Genomic DNA, 17,220 nt, shown 5'->3' with positions numbered 1-17,220 from the left:
ACTTTGTTCTGTCCCCATACAGAACAAGATTTACACATTTATATTTCTTTAGTTTGATGAACATTTGAAAATTAGAAGTTAATAACTCTTGGGGGGGAAAATCAAGTTGAATTTTTAAACTTCTTGCCATATATAATCCTTCTGCTGAGTGTGACAGGAGCCTCACACACTACTCCATGCTTTTGGGGAGCGCTGCTCTTTCTACTAGCTAATTCTCAGTCTGTGGCTCACTGCTTGCCTCCGTTCCCCTGCTCACATCATGACACTGCCCACAGCAGATGGACAATGAATACAAGAAGTGCTTTTTTTTGCAGTTTTATTATGCACTTGACTTACTGCATGTTTACCAGCACTGCATCCCAGTTTTGTATTATATGCCATGCTAAATGTTTCTGTATGTATTCAGTGTACAGTGACGTGTGGACGAGGCTTGCGCTATAGAGTGGTATTATGCAATGACCATCGTGGACAACACACCGGAGGCTGCAACCCCCAGCTAAAGCCACATATAAAGGAAGAATGCATTGTGCCCGTGCCATGTTATAAACCCAGAGGTAATATATTCCATTTCCACTGGTATATAAACTTGTTTGCCATTTTATTTGAGATATTTTATAAATGACAAGTCTTGCTGTGCAATGAAGAGTTGTGTTTTATTTGTCTGCTAGAAAAGTTCCCTGTGGAAGCAAAACATCCGTGGCTAAAACAAGCACAGGAACTAGAGGAGACTAGAACAGCATCAGATCAGCCAACGTAAGTAGAATTTCTGTTTATCCCAGTAATCTCAGCGGGATTAGAAACATTCTAACAATGTACAATGTGTTACCTTCAGTGCAGAAATGTTTTAATACTTTCATGTACACCTTATTGAAATGCAACCTGCGTCACTTAACTCAGCTTATTAAGTATTATTGGTAAAGTAGGTAGGGTGCCGCCATAGTGTACTGAGAAGGAATATACATATTTCAGGATTCTTAGTAATTTATATTCATCTCAGTGACTCAATCCTAGTTACTGAAGCAGAGTCAGGGCTGGATGCTTAGGCGGTATTCTGGTGGGGAAGATTTATCATTATGGATAATGCTACGTTCCAATGTACAGTTACCGAGGGGACAGGTTTAATACAGTGAAGGAATAGTTCTCCCATTAAGACGTAAGCTAACCTTTAGAAATGCGTCTGAATTTGACTTACACACAGGGCCGGTACTGGGACATTAAGCGCCCCCTGACTAGAGTTAGTGTATGTGCTGTGAAGCTTCCTCATTTCCACACGCTTGTTCCGATACCTGCCCTGATCCGAGTGCGTACTCGGAACCATAGGGATAGTGTCGTAACTGCTCATGTATATTAATACAAAGTCGCAGCAAAAAGGTTATGTGGCTTATCATATCACCTGAATTATTTTGTATAATATAACATATATTATAACATAAGTAAAAAAAAAATATGATACTGTTTAAGACAAAATGATATATGCCATGTGTCCCTTTCTGTTTCCTTAAAACCATTTTCTGATTGGGAACAGAAACCATTGCTCCAGTCTTCTTCTAAAATTCCTTACTGATTCATCTTTCTTTTGTTAATGTATCCATTGGAGTGTAACGTATTGTCCATCCCAGTGTAATGACAGGGCTGTCTAGCTGGCTACATGTTGTAGCACTGCATCTTCAGACATTAAAGTAAAATGGTACAGTTGTTACTCAAAGTTTATTATTTCAGAGCACAGATACAGTAGACATACCTACAGCTAGTCTTGTTTTGTGAGTAGGATCAGCATAGGAATATGTACGGCTGTACTCCAAAGCACAGACTTGAGCGTTGCCAAACCAGCCTCGTGCTAGATAAATACCTTGGCCTTTGCGGTCTACCACGGCTAGTGTCCTACATTTATATTACTGTACAGCTTTCAGAGAACTTTTTTTCTTTTACTGGCAGAATATAATATGACTTGCTTGAGCAGCGGAGCCAAGAACAATGTGAGCCTGACCTTTTTTTGTTTTTAGTTGTGGAATGTGATGACAGTTGAAACCCATCATGATTTTAAATACTGCCCCCCGGGCCCTCTTTCTTACAGCATAGGTTTCAACAATGTTATATATTATTTCTCAATGATTTCCCTTACCGTGCTGCATGAGAGATGTGTAACTTATTCAGGACATTTGAGATCCTCAGGTGATCAGACTACATAAGGGGTGACCAAACTGATTATACATGGGGGAAGCAGACCTCAACTGTGATGGGAGCAGGGGCTACAGACTTCCAAACTGTTTTCCTTTGCCTAAAATGAGCAGCTCTTTGGCCTTTTATTGGTCATTGCACAGTTGCCCACAATAAATCTTTCTATCTTGTCATGCCACAGTAATAATTGATTCTACTGCAATCACATTTTTCCTTATAAGCAAATAAAACGACAGGTTGTACCTATCGTTAGCCAATCAGTGTCATGCCAATGCAGCCTGTGAATTAACTAAGAAATATTGACATCAGGGCGGTATAAGGCTCTAATGTCACTAGCTCCTGAATTTATAGGCTGAATAGACTCAGAAAGGCTGCTTCCACTGTGGGTAGATGACATTTCCACTTTCCATGTACTCTATATCCGACTCTCCCATAGATGAGAATAGCTGGACTCTAGGCTGAGCTTATCTCATAATTGACACAAGACATTTCTCTCCCTGTCTATCTCGAACTCTGTGACCTAATATGTTACTGTCTCTTCATCTCAGCACCTCTCTTTGAACTCCCAAATCGGAGTACTCACTCCTATCCATAACTAACCGAACACTTGGTACTCACCTCCCTAATTAACCCCTGCTCCCCTCTGAACTCGGCCCATCCTGGCGTCACACACTTCTGTGCTACAAGGAGGTGTTACAGGACATAGTTTTCAGTATAACATCACATAAATGTAAGTATTACATCCAAGAGTCTGAGTGAAGTAGCCTAGGGCTCTACCCTGATAATGATTCCTCTATGAGCTGGATGGATGGGAGTAGGGTCAGAAGGATTTTAGAGGAGAACTGCTGCTTGCTTTACTTGAAAATTTTTAAGTAGCCTGGATCATATAGTTTTCAATGGAGGTTTGGCCTCATAATAATCTGTCCAAGGTGTCCATGTTCTTTGGAAACTATTAGGGTGTTATGCAAGATAGCTGTGATACGCTCCATGTGATAGATTGACCAAATACTATTAATTGTGGCATTAACCAATGAAGGCAGACTAGATTTAAGATATGCCTTAAACGTACACAAGTCTGTAGTATTCAGAAAAATGGAGTGAAGACAAGTTGGAACCCAATATCATCTGTGCAGTGAAGTCATTTTGACATCACAAGGACTACCTCCAGCTGGCAGGACCATGTCAGGGCAAAGGGAACCCGGCCTAACGTTCCCTTACATCTCTCCCTTGCATCGCTGATGAAAGTGATCTATTGCTGGCTGGCATGTCTAAACAGATCTCATCCCACTGAAATATAAACTCTTATAAAAAGTAAAAAATTTATAAAATTATCAGATTTAAAAGATGGTCCTGATTCCTCTAATTCCCTTCTTAGACCTCCAACATTATGTCACACATTCACCCACATTATCTGTGACACTAACACTCATGACAAATGCATCAGTGCCACAGAGAATTACTTTGTCCCAATCCTACAAAGGAAGGTACCATCACCCACATTTTCGTCGGCCTTTTACAACGTAAGGATTTGTAATCACTGATGCTTTGCATCTAAAACAATGGAGACATTAATTTTGTAGGCTTTGTGCCTCAGCGATGTTACTGAGTGCATCAACATTTATAGGCTTCATTCTTATCTTTAAAAAAAAAAAAAAATACCATCATTTTATAGATGCTGTATTTTGGATTTTCATGTAAAGGTACAGCACAAACATCTGCGACAAACTCAACACAACAAAACAAAACCAAGGGTAAAGTGAAGGAAAATGTAGGAAGAGAGAGGCGAGTCCGTAGCAAGTTAGTTCAGTTGATCTCTCATGAGTTCCATTGAGTGCCCACTTTTAGTTAAATTTCTACTATAATAATATCTTAATACAACATGAGTAAGTACAAAGTGCATTAACTATTGCAATGTCAACTATAATGTACCACAATCCATCTCCTCAGGTTTATCCCAGAAGCCTGGTCACCTTGCAGCGCCACTTGTGGTCGTGGTATGCAAGTGAGGGAAGTCAAGTGCCGTATTTTGCTGACATTTACACAGACTGAATTGGAATTGCCAGAAGAAGAATGTGAAGAGGATAAACCAATTGTGGAAAGAGCTTGTTATCTCCTGCCGTGCCATGGTGATACAGGGGACCAAGCGTCAGAACTTCCACCACATGAGGTGGATTCAACTGAGGTGTATGACTGGGAATATATTGGCTTCACATCCTGCTCCAGCACTTGTTCAGGAGGTACAGTACAATGAGTAAATGATTGCACTCAATTCTTGCTTAAAGCTGCCCATGTGCACAAACACAACAATTTGGTTTTGGGTGTGTCCGAAAATGACTAGCACTTCCAATCTATCAGATGATTATCTGAATAACAGAGCGGGTCCATGTTAGTAACTTGCCAGTTGAGTTTTTGACTGACGACGGTAACTGGCCCTATGTGATCCGCTCGCTGAGACTGAGCACCACACAACCAGCTCCTTTCCATTCGGTCATGTATGTGGACCAGACACCGGTCCAGTCACTTAGGGCTGAGTGACTGGTTCTGCCTATACGTGGGCAGCTTAGGCTTAAAATATGGTCTCTTACAACCATCCTAAGACTAACTCCCCCTGAACTTCTTTTAATTCTTCTTAACATGCTAGGGAAATGTGGCGTTGGTAAGTGTTTAAAGTTCTTGCTTGTTTAAATCATAAAGTATCATGACAGGGTTTGCAACTTTGTACTTGCCAAATTTATGACAGTGACACTTTTTATTGGTTAACCAAGCAGCTATAGAAAGCAAGATTTAGATTATAAGACAGACACACGTAGTCTATGGAACCCCCAGATGTGTCTTCAGTAGTCAGCATTTTTTAGGACAACCAGTTAGACATTACAAAAGCCTAGGCTTAGTTTCCTGTTGCCCAGAATGTTGGTAGAGTTTCTTTTTATTAGTAAAACAATCTATATGGTTACATAATGAAAAATAGACAATGCAAGTACTGGAATTATTAGTCTGTAGCTAAACACATACTTTGAAAAGTTTTTTTCTATAGTCACTGTATTTTTTAACTGTTCTGAAACCTGGGAATTTATACACAGCCAGTGCTGGGAACTGGCAGTAGAAAATTATTTTGATTCAATAAAGAATCAATTCACCAATCTTAATATAGTGATATCTATATTACTGTATTTTAATTGTAAATTTATAGGGATAATCTGTTATAAGATTTTATATTTTGTAAGATTTTAATTATTATGTTCTAGTGAAATATAATTTATTATAGCTACAGGTAAGAGAGTGGTGAATTCAAGCAAAGGATTCAGTAAAATGATTTGGCTTTGTCAGTTGATTAGCACCAGGAACAAATGTTTCTAATTACTCCTGAATGGAGTATAAAAGGGATTTCCTATTCACTATTTGTGAATGATTGGACATATGCCTTATATTTCCTTCCTTCCTTCTTTTTTTGTTTTGTTAATCCAGGAAGACAAGAAGCTATAGCAGCCTGCCTTCATATCCAGACGAAGCGGGCCGTGAACAACTCCCTGTGTGACGTCTCCATGCGTCCACCTGCAATGACCAGAGTCTGCAACACCAAGCTGTGCCCCCCAAGGTACTTGCTGAAGGGATTTAAAACACTAAGAAAAAATACAGTGAATGTGTAAGCGTAATAAAATATAACAACTAGACAACATATATAAGGATAATTATGAACCTATACCTGCGTTGTACAAGGGGCTTCCTATGTTTGCTGCTTTTCTCAGTACAGTCACCTTTTCCAACCTAAAATCGTTTACTCACGGAATTTACTTTTCATCATTTAAATTCTTAATGTACCCAAATAAACAATATAAGTTGGAATAGGTTGCTTGGAATTGAACTGTTTTGGCTTCTTCGGGCCCTAAATGGAAGTATGTGGGGTTTTTATGATGTTTGGTAAATTGAGTATTTTAGTTCCTTGCTGCCTCTCAGGACTCAGGACGTCTGTATGTTTCTGTAAGTGGTGGGCAGCAGTCATTGGTGGCAGTGGTGAATGGTCTGGGAGGCATCAGAGATAGTAAGCTGCTATTGCTGGGCTTAAGAACCATACTGTCCACCACACATGAGCAGTATGATGTGACATGTAAAAGTTTTTCTCCTGCTCAGATCCCAGAGGATGGCATTCATCCGCAGAAGCGTGTCCATGGCAAACTGACAGCGTCTGCAAGGGTGCAATGCGTTCTGAAAGGAGTTGCTTGGTGGATAGGGGGCAGTCGTAACTACTGTTCCTCATTTTACACCCTCATGAAAAAATTAGACTGTTTTGTCGGGCAAACTGTTTAAATTAGATTTAATATGTGGAATGGGCACACTTATGAGGACACTCCCTGCTTTGTGGCAGCCTTAGAGCAGGTTTCTCTCTGTTGAAGGGTTTGTTTGTTTTTGTACACATCTCCAGAAGTGGTTGAAAATAGGCATCAGTCTATACTTTCATAAGGATGCTTGTTCTACCTTACAGGCACAATTTAGGTGGATGGTACAATTCTACCACTGTCATAAAAACATTTACATGTGTGGTAGAGATCAGACAGAGATAAGAAGTATTATTTTAGAGCAGGAAAAGGATAGAAACAAAAGATAGGCATCAGTTTGTAAAACACATAACTAGTTCTCTAGAAAAGGTCAGATGTGCCATGTGTAGGTAGGTGACAGCGGTAGTGTAATCGGCTGTGTGGCAGAGGCCCCTTGTTACTTTCCTATCTAGAGTTCTGCAAAAACCTATTGCCGCCTCTGGCTGTAATACAACATTGATGCCACTTTTATGGTGAGATTCACATACAGAGCATTATGTTTGAATGAGTGGGAGTCATTCTATAAAGGTTATTATTGTGATCATAGTGTAGAGACAGATCTACCATGGTACAGGGGCAGCAGCTGTTTCAGGGCTTGGAATGGGGACATTTCCCCTGTCAGCGCCTCATTCAGCTGCAGTAGGACTGCTGACAATTTGTGAGCAGGATTCTGATTGGTTAACAGTGTAGCCTGCTTCCTATTGGTTATATCAGCAGCTACATGTCTGCTTCATGCACATGGGGACCCTTACAACATTTTTCTGAGGCGCATAAATGTCTTACTATGTCCCTGATTTAATGGGTATATTTCCTCTTTAAGCTATGCCCATATTCTGTCAGTCTGGTAAAACAGGATAGCATGTAGAAGGGCAAGCAGTACCGCACACTATGAGCACCTTCTGTGGAGGGGATCTTTTCAACATGTTTTTGATTAAAAGTAGTTTAAAAGTAAATTGACGATCCAAACAGGAACTAGTTATAGACAAAGCAATAAAATGGAAAAGTCTGAGAGGTATAGGGTTGAAAGTAATATAAGATATCTAATCATAATCCTGCAGTGGAAGTACCGGGATGTTTGAACAGGGCCTCTATGCATGATGCACAAAAATGTAAACAATGCTATTGGTATGTGCATTTATTTGTGTCTGGGACAGCTACACAGAGGAAATATAATAGTAGGAAAGACTTCTGTCATTGTATGCTTCTGCTGACCCTCATAGAAGAACTACTTCTAGTATGATTCTCTGCTGAAGCCTCAGGTTGTCTCCCTCAGGTAACAAGGACAATAGCTCACAAATTTCCCTCGTTTTTCTATATGCCCTAGAAGTTAAGATTCATTCAAAGGTAGTGTATATAATATAGTAATAGGACCTGAGTCATTAAGGAAAGTAAGTCAAAAAAAGGAGTAAATGTTCTCCGGGACAAACCATGTTACAATGCAAGGGGTGCAAAAAGGAAAATAATGGCTGTTTTTTCATGTAGGACACAAATACTTGATCTCTTTATTTTTACACTGACATTACAAGCTTATCTAGGACATGCCCTACCCCAATTACAAATCTGTCATCACATTTTAAATTTACCTCCCCCTCCAATGCAACATGGTTTTGCCCAGGTGAAATGTTACTCCTTTTTTATGCTTTGCTCTTCTTAATGACTCAGGCCCATAGTGTAGAATAACAGTTCTTATATGTATATGGGGTGGAGTGATAAGCGCTTAAATAATAATAATATAATAATAATAATAATAATAATGCAAGTAGAACACATGCTATATTAGCTTTCATTGAATTGCTTCTAGTAGACTTCTAAATGCATATAGCTGATGTGTTGCTACTGTTTACAGCACTAACTGGTCTATGTACCATTTTTTTAATGGAAATTACTTGCAGAGGTAGGTGAAGGTAAGGAATGACTATAGCTGTCCTATATCCATTACTTTCTCCTGCAGTCCATCTAATACCTATCTTGGTGTCACCTTAAACCTGGCCCCTCCTATGCCTCCAAATCCCTGCAAGTATTTCCCTGGCACCCCCACTATCCCATGGATAATATAAAAATCTGACAATTAAGGCAGACATTAGAAAAAAAAATCCGTCCACCTTCAAATGAAGTCAGGGTTTAAAGAGCCGAATCTTTTATTGAGCCTCTCTCTACGTTACAAATTAATCAGCGTTCCTTACACTTACCACATCTGGCAGACACATAATGAACAGATTTTAGTATTCCAATATCAGATGCCAAAAGCAGGAAATCCTAGAACTGTTGTAAAATTGTAAAGTAACATAGATAAAGTGTAGAAATCCAAATCACATTGTTACTATTACACATGTGTGTAGTTTTTGTTATTAATGAATGTTTATTTTTCTACACATTGTTATTGTTCAAGAAACTCCAGAACGAAAACAAAAATATATTGGACATTTACCATACCTATACTTATAGCACTTACAATACGAAATCTAGATTGCATACATGAGGCATATTGTGGCAAGTATATGATGTAACACGATCTGACATCTCTGCAATTTTGCTGAACACGATTTATAATGTAACACATATTGGTGAGGTGATTGTATGTCACAATTGTGAAGCTTGTGTGTGTCCTACAAGTTGCAGCTTTTCTGCGTTTCGGCTATTGTAGAGCTCACGATTTTGGATATAAAATAACGGTCTGCAAAATGTCCAAACGTCGGGGCGAGCCTCTAACATGTACTGGCAGCTAGCTGCTTTCTTCCGCAGCCAGAAGTCACAGAAGGTCTTTTTAATAATGATTCAGGAAATTGTTTCACATTGAAGCTGAAAGAAGATTTCATGTTGGTTTCATAATGATTTCTCAGTGTTTGTAGCTGATATTTCTCTTAACGATGCTCTTTGAAAAACTGTAATAAGCCTTGAACGTATTTATTTTGTTACTACAGTTTTCTACTCTATGAGAGATGTATGGCAGTTTATGTGAACGCTCTGATCTTTTCCTTTGCAATATCTTGTTTTCATAGCAGAAAAAGTAATAACTTGAATTTAACATTACTATTTCAAATACCCTTTGGATTACCACTAGATGCCATAGTAGCCTTTGGTCATATATGATCAGTACGTGAGAGTGAAACAGTATAATAATCCCACAGTAAAAACATTATGCTTAGGGTGGAGTCACACGGGCCCTTTAAAATCTCCAAATTGAAATCATTTATATAGTAAATATAGAGAGGAGATCACACAAACGCTTTAATCACTTGCATGGTTTGTAATATGCTGTCAGCAGTGTTTGGGACAGGTGTCCAAAGCGCTCTATAAAAAAGCCAGCCAATCGAAATTTGTTATATTGAGCAGACTCTATTTTGGATATGGTGTCTGCTTGACAGAAGACCACAAACTCTGTGTCGCTATTCCATTTTACCTCTTTGATAAAATAAGCAATAAATGTATCTGCCTTCCTGCACTGTGTTGGTTGCGCAGCTTTCTAAGGATTTCAGTTAAGGCCGCTGTGTTTAATAAAAGGGAAAAAAGCTACTTGGCCTGCATGCAGTAATTAGGTGACACATAACCTTTGGGTCTATGGCTACCTCAAGTCCTTCTAACCTGAGCAAATCTTCCCATCACCTCAAAACAAACCACACAGCCCATGTCATGTGCCTGCATTGATCCACCATGATTAGGGATCACATATGCATTCCACATGACAGGTTTTCTGCGCCAAAAAACAGGATTGTTCTGGGAAAACAGACTCATGGGCTCCATTGCCAAGACTTCATCAAGAACCAAGAAGCTGCCAGGTTCTATGCTGAAATGTGTTGTGATCTCTCTCACTGTATCAGTATTCCAGAGAGTGTGTCTATGTGAACAATCCATTTTGCTTGCTGTTTTGAACAAAGGGCCTGATTCATTAAGGATCTTAACTTAAGAAACTTCTTATTTCAGTCTCCTGGACTAAACCATGTTACAATGCAAGGGGTGCAAATTAGCATTCTGTTTTGCACATAAGTTAAATACAGGCTGTTTGTTCATGTAGCACACAAATATCAACTTTACATTTCAGTGTACAAATAAGCTATCAAGTATTTGTGTGCTACATGAAAAAACAGTCAGTATTTAACTTATGTGCAAAACAGAATACTAATTTACACCCCTTGCATTGTAACATGGTTTTGTCCAGGAGACTGAAATAAGAAGTTTCTTAAGTTAAGATCCTTAATGAATCAGGCCCAAAGTCATTTTATTAGCATGTATATTGTTGATAAGGTTGGTAAATATCAATCTGTCGTGATTTAACTCTCAAGTAAGCAGAACAGGTGCTCTGGAAGTCTTATTTTTATGATTTTGTAAATAACATTTCATCATCAATCAAATGAGTCAGGAGAAAATATTCATATTTAAAATGGATATTCAGTATAACTTTATACTGCAGTTGTAGTTATTATTACATTTCAATCAATACATTGAGTTTGTTTCCTTTCAGTGAATTTATTATTTCAATTTTAATTATAATATAGCGAAATGCTATACAGCCACAATGGATATTTCATTGATATTTGCAATGTACTAAAACACGGGGCTTGACTATCTCAATGAAACATAGGGACGGAAGCAAGAGCTGAAATATGCTGAGATATTTTATAAAGGGTAATCTTGAACAGATGGTAATACAGTTACAGAAGCTAGACATGCATAGATTCATTTAGCAGAAAGATGCACAGGTTCATTGGAAAGTTTACTAAGGCAATTTGAGAGGCCCCAGTGAGGTGCTCTGGTCTTAGGAAAACATTAAGGTTCTCTCCAAGTAGCGCTCACATGTTGATAATAGCAGTAAGTGATCTGAGAGAAAAGACAGGAAAACACTGATAGAAAATCGTCAGACATTCTACTTAGAATCTGAAATCAGTGTGTAATGTGAATTTAAAGTTGTGTAAACGTAAGAAGTTTAATATTACTCTTTTCAACCATAGTCAGGTGATTTAGATAGCGGCGGATTTGGAGATGAAACACTTGGTGCAATTTATCATGTTTGTGATTGCCTCACTAAAACAAGGAGATGAGTTAGAGAACATTCCAAGCTTCAGTACATTATCTGGGAATGATCTGCAATACGCTGCTCCAAAAGGAGAATAGACTTCTGGTTAGTGCCATATACATGCGTCCTGCTCTCAAGGGGACAGAGGCATAGGCTGGCACAGAACATCCACCAATACATAGCAATGTAAATGATACTATCCAGTAATCTATTCTGACTTTTGAGTGGTTTATTTGTAGGTTTAGTATTTAAAAGGCAATGTTAAATTCAGGGTTGTTGCATTTATAGATTTAGTTAGAGCAGTGGGTCTGAAGGCTTGGGTTTACTTTCGGTGAAGCCCACATTTGTTAAACCAGATAAATATACTCAGGCTAAAAGATCATATAAAAAGCAAAAAGAACTGGGTATACCATGTGATGCGGGGCATCTTGCATGGGAAAAATGCACGTGAGTGTGGCGCACCCGATAACGCCATTTGTCTTGAATAAAGTAAGTAGGGTAATTGTACAATACCAGAGAAGGTTTCTGTTATGAGTGACCCTTCACTGCAATGTATATAATACTTGTTGTAACTGTTTTTAAACCAGGTGGCAGACTGGATCCTGGAGTCAATGCTCTGCCACATGCGGGGTTGGAATACAAACAAGAGACGTGCATTGTTCCAGCCTGACTGAGTCTAGTAACAATTCAGAGCAAGAGTGCGATGGTAAAAAGCCTTCAGCTTTGCAGCCTTGTAACCAGATTGATTGCCCTCCAGCTTGGCACGTAGAGGACTGGCAACAGGTATTTACATATACATTGTTTTAAATATTAGATATATTGGACATTTTTAAATAGCAATCTGAAACTTCTAGCTTATTGCAGAATTAATATCATTTCTATTCTAATATATTTATATTTTAGCTCCTATGTGTTCAAGATCAGCTAAGCAACAGCTGTATATAGTCCCCCATGCACATGGCAATAGAGTAATGTAGCAAAAGATTTCTTAGCCAGAGGCAATTTACTATTTAACTCCAGTAAGTTTAGAACCATGAGATTAGATAGCTCTTAAACCCTACAATTTGCTATAATCTCCCCTATTAAATTATTCTAATTATATAAATATACAATCCATGGCAAGCAGAAAATTATTTCTTGTGCTCGTAATCAGAAGATCTCAGTTTTGAGGGCTGGGGAAACCTTATGCTGCACTTCACTTCCTATCTATGTTATCCCAACTAAGGTGTGGAAAGCCAACTCCTGCTTGAGGCTTTGTTGTAGCCCATCCCACCGTTTATCACCTCACCCAATCTAATGGTTTTTTGGGGAACGTTTAGACATTAAGTGGAGTGAGTAATATTTGCACTTCTATAAATTTATACAGTTGTAAACATGCTCTCGGATTGCTGCTTCAGACTACTAGAACATAATGTTGACACATTGATATTAATCTACACTGAGCAAGAGCCAGCGATCCGGCCCATGAAAACATGAGGCTATTAGATAACACACTTGATGGATTTGGCTGTATAACACACTATTCTGTTAAGGTGTCTGCACAAGTGACACTGCTGTGTGTAAAGATACTTCTGCTCAGTGCTGCCTAGTTGACGTGCGCCATGCAATACCCTGTGACTGGAGTGATACTGATGGCCTGAACAATGCTGTGTTTGTGTTCTTAGTGTTCTCGGATGTGTGGAGGAGGTGTCCAAAACCGCAAAGTGAGCTGCAAACAGTTGTTGGCAGATGGGAGCTTTATGAAACTTTCAGAAGAACTGTGCCAGATGCAAAAGCCGGCTAGTCAGAGACCTTGTGGTAAAGTCGATTGCCCCCTGCAGTTAACTACAGGAGAATGGTCCAAGGTTAGTGATATTCACAAATAGTGCCATAATAAAAAGTGCATCAATGACAGTTTCATTTGCTGATTTCTCAGGGGCTTGTCACTTAACAGGTAAAGGTCGGTTATTTTATATTATGTAATGGCTGCTTTAATTAAGCACCGTTGTATTTATATGTGATTCAATTTGCAGAATCTTATCCAGTCTCTGCAACTCTTTTTCAGTCTGACGGGCCCTAAGTATTACCCACAGTCTGTTCTGCCTTTTCAGTGGTTTATTAACATGTTTGGGATTTACGACAATGTTAAATTCAGGGTTGTTGAATTTAAGGATTTATTTAGAGCAGTAGATCTAAAACTGGTGAGGATTGGGTTCACTTCAGGTGACCCCGCCCCCCATTCGTCTTAAAGGCCCACAGAGCTGGAGGTTAAAGTAATCAGTCTATCCCCACATGGCATCGCCTGAGTGTAACATGAAGAGAGGACTGGCTGACCACCTTAGTTTCTGTATGGGGTAGCCATGGTTCATCAAGCTCTCAGGTGGCTGATATGGGGAACACAGGAGGGAAAGATCAGAGAGAGTAAAACAATGCGAAACAATGACTTAAGCTGCAGATCCACATTAGGGGCCTCATTTAGATTTGGAATCATTATGTGGTCTGAGCGTGGGCATTACAATTTTGTCACATTTATTGTATATTGAGCAACATGTTTTTCAAGATGTGTTCAACTCAAAAACAATAGTATATGTGCCAGGTTTAGCCAATGAAAGAGCTATGGATGGTAAGGGGGGCATGTTTTAATGATAAGGGTTTGCCCAAAGTTGAACAGCAACATTAAGAACAATTCTTATAATTATATTCTTGTTATAGAGATTGGGACATTGCGTAAAAATCTGTACGTTCCAGAACCGCTAGCTCTATTTGGATGTACTGCATACTTGGGAAGTAATGAGGATTATTGATAAATTGTAGGTAAAATCAACTTACCGGTTTTGTGTGTGTTAATTTAGTGCTCTGTGAGATGCGGTGTTGGAGTCCAGAGACGTACGCTGGTTTGTCAGAAGATAACGTCTAAGGGACAAATAGTCATTGTGAATAGATCCCTTTGCCATGGACTTCCTAACCCAGCACTTGTTAGAACGTGTCGTGTGGGGGCATGCCACAGTAAGTATGTTTTATGTTCTGGGACACTAAAGGATCTACCGATTATACTACATGCAACATACTGTTGTAAACTACATTGTTGTATTAAAATACTAACTCCACCTTCAGTACAGTTTTAGCATACAATTTCCTTTGGCTAAACTATATCATCATCATTCCCATTTATTTATATAGCGCCACTGATTCCGCAGCGCTGTACAGAGAACTCACTCACATCAGTCCCTGCCCCATTCGAGCTTACAATCTAAATTCCTTAACATACACACACAGACACACACTAAGGTCAATTTTGATAGCAGCCAATTAACCTACCAGTAGGTTTTTGGAGTGTATGATGAAACCGGAGCACCGGAGGAAACCCACGCAAACACGAGGAGAACATACAAACTCCACACAGATAAGGCCATGGTCGGGAATTGAACTCATGACCCCAGCGCTGTGAGGCAGAAGTGCTAACCACTACACCACCGTGCTGCCCTATATATTTGTTAACTAAATTTCCTTTCATGGGATTTGCTTAAGTTTCATTTTTCTTGTACTTGAAACCACTGTAGTCAGATAGTGTGACTGAAGGTGAGAGTTCCATTTACATTGGTTGTTTGCAGTAGAGGAGCTTCCCACTAGTTACTCCAACCCATAGCCACTAGATGGGGCAGGAAAAGTAAGGCAGATATGTGGATTGTTCTATTGCTAAAAAAATATTGGAGACTCTGATGGTAAATATCTAGTGAAAGTGAGATAAAACATAAAATAGGGTCCTGAGCTCTTCTCGTAAAACACAATGGCCGCTTTTTACACAGATAGATTGCACTGAATTTGTCTCCACCCCACTCATTGGCAAAAACAGAGAAAGGGGTAGAAATCTGAAAAAAAATTGGTTTTGAGAAGGAAAACGACCTTACATTTGACAGGTGTAAGAATATATTTTTTTACTTTAATATGACATAGCTACAAAAAAGTAGCGACTGCTTTACATGAGTGCATAGAGTAAAAACAACAGATAATAAATCTGATTTCTTCCACATTCAGTGTATTTACTAGGGTTGGGTACATACTGTTGACAATGGAAATGTCGTCAGGCTAAATGCCGACACCTCCATTCTGGTGACAGCCTCAAAATGTAGACAGTGTGATTATCGACATTCACAATGCCTACATTCACAATGCTGACATTAAAATGGCAATGCTGGTGAATTCGGCTATATAAGCGCCGGACCCGCAGTCATTGCTCATATAATGTCTGTTTTGTGAATGTCGAGATTGTGAGTGTCGACAATCACACTGTCTACATTTTGAAGCTGTCACCAGAATTAAACTAACATTTTCATGTCGACAGGATAACTGTTGACTTTTCCATTGTCTACAAATTGACCTCATCCCATTTACTGTAAGACACAGCCATACAATGTGTTCATACCACAGCACTTTGACAGCGCTAAACACAAACTTTGACAGCACTAGAAACAATAAATATGTGTTTTATTGATAAATCTTTAATAGTAAAATTATTACTTTTTGTCTAAACTCCTTGGGGGTAAATGTATAAAGCTGAAAGTTTTCTGGCGGGTTTGAAAAACCAATCAGATTTTAGCTATCATTTATTTAGTACATTCTTCAAAATGATAACTTGAATCTAATTGGTTGCTATAGGCAACATCTCCACTTTTCAAACTCGCTGGAAAACTCTCAGCTTGATACATTTACCCCCTTGTGTAGTTTGAAAACAGATCACTTCTTATCATTCTATGGGGCAGATTTAATTCTGCCTGATGTGCCAGTGGACATCACCGCGATGTGCCTCGGACATTACCATGATGTCCGGCTGCGTACAGGTCTGGTTAATACAGTACTGAAATATTTGCTTATTTTTGCTTGTACCTTAATGAGGTGCAAGTAAACATAAGCAAAGATTTCAGGCTGGACATGGCCTCAGAATGTCTCCACAGACTGTTCCAGAGGCACATTTCAGAAAATTAAATCTGCCCCTGTAATAACTACTTGGGTTACTTTCTATGGACCACCACTAGGGTGTGGCTATAATAAGTGAAGCAGATGCTGCAGTGATAGTATATAGATCACCATGTAGTCCCATCCAATGTATCCGACAGGTGTGCAGCGTGTTGTCATTTCTCAGCTACGGTGTCTAACAGGATATTTTCTAGGGATTTGATCCCTTACCTGAGCCACACATCAGACAAAGGTGCCAGATTAGAAAAGCTCTTTAAAAACTTTTATCCGCATCTAATGACATCAGAACTGTGGCGCACAAAGCCCTAGCAGCAGACTGACCTCGGACTAGCTTATAAAGGGTGAGAAGACATTAACATCCAGTCATGGATTCCTCACCTGTACACAGCATGTGCTGGCAATGTGACAACACAGGAAAACTGCAGCTTAGGAGGACTCCATGGCAACCTCCGCTTACGTGGACCACCACAGATGGCTACTTGTCCACAAAACTGTATTTGTCATTGAACTGCAAGTGGTTCATGAGGGAGAGAGCATCACTACATTTCAGATCAGTGGTCCCTACAGAAATAAAATTGACTTCATTTTTTAAAATTTAACATTGAACTAGTATGTAAGGGAGGAAAATCTAAATTATTTTCATTTAAGTAAATTACATATAGAGTGCAGTATCTACTAAGCAACGTTAAGCAGACACCATATGGCAGATTCAGTTGAATATTTTATAAGGTGTCTAATGGCTTAGCACTGCAAAGAGCTATAAAT

The 17,220-nt window shown here is 39.1% G+C and overlaps 1 protein-coding gene across 1 annotated transcript in view; it reads left to right on the top strand.

Moving 5' to 3' along the window:
• Positions 1-17,220, top strand: part of ADAMTSL3 (ADAMTS like 3) — a 364,939-nt gene that overhangs the window by 301,266 nt on the left and 46,453 nt on the right. Inside the window, exons 14-20 of the mRNA XM_075207905.1 lie at positions 407-554; positions 669-753; positions 4,126-4,415; positions 5,644-5,773; positions 12,090-12,285; positions 13,167-13,346; positions 14,334-14,487. Coding sequence (XP_075064006.1) covers positions 407-554; positions 669-753; positions 4,126-4,415; positions 5,644-5,773; positions 12,090-12,285; positions 13,167-13,346; positions 14,334-14,487 — 1,183 coding nt within the window. The remainder of the gene's footprint in view (positions 1-406; positions 555-668; positions 754-4,125; positions 4,416-5,643; positions 5,774-12,089; positions 12,286-13,166; positions 13,347-14,333; positions 14,488-17,220) is intronic.

Source organism: Mixophyes fleayi, chromosome 4 (assembly GCF_038048845.1).
Source record: "Mixophyes fleayi isolate aMixFle1 chromosome 4, aMixFle1.hap1, whole genome shotgun sequence".
NCBI classification, from domain to species: domain Eukaryota; kingdom Metazoa; phylum Chordata; class Amphibia; order Anura; family Limnodynastidae; genus Mixophyes; species Mixophyes fleayi.
Note: the sequence above shows the minus strand (reverse complement) of the source record. Positions and strands in the feature narration are given on the sequence as shown.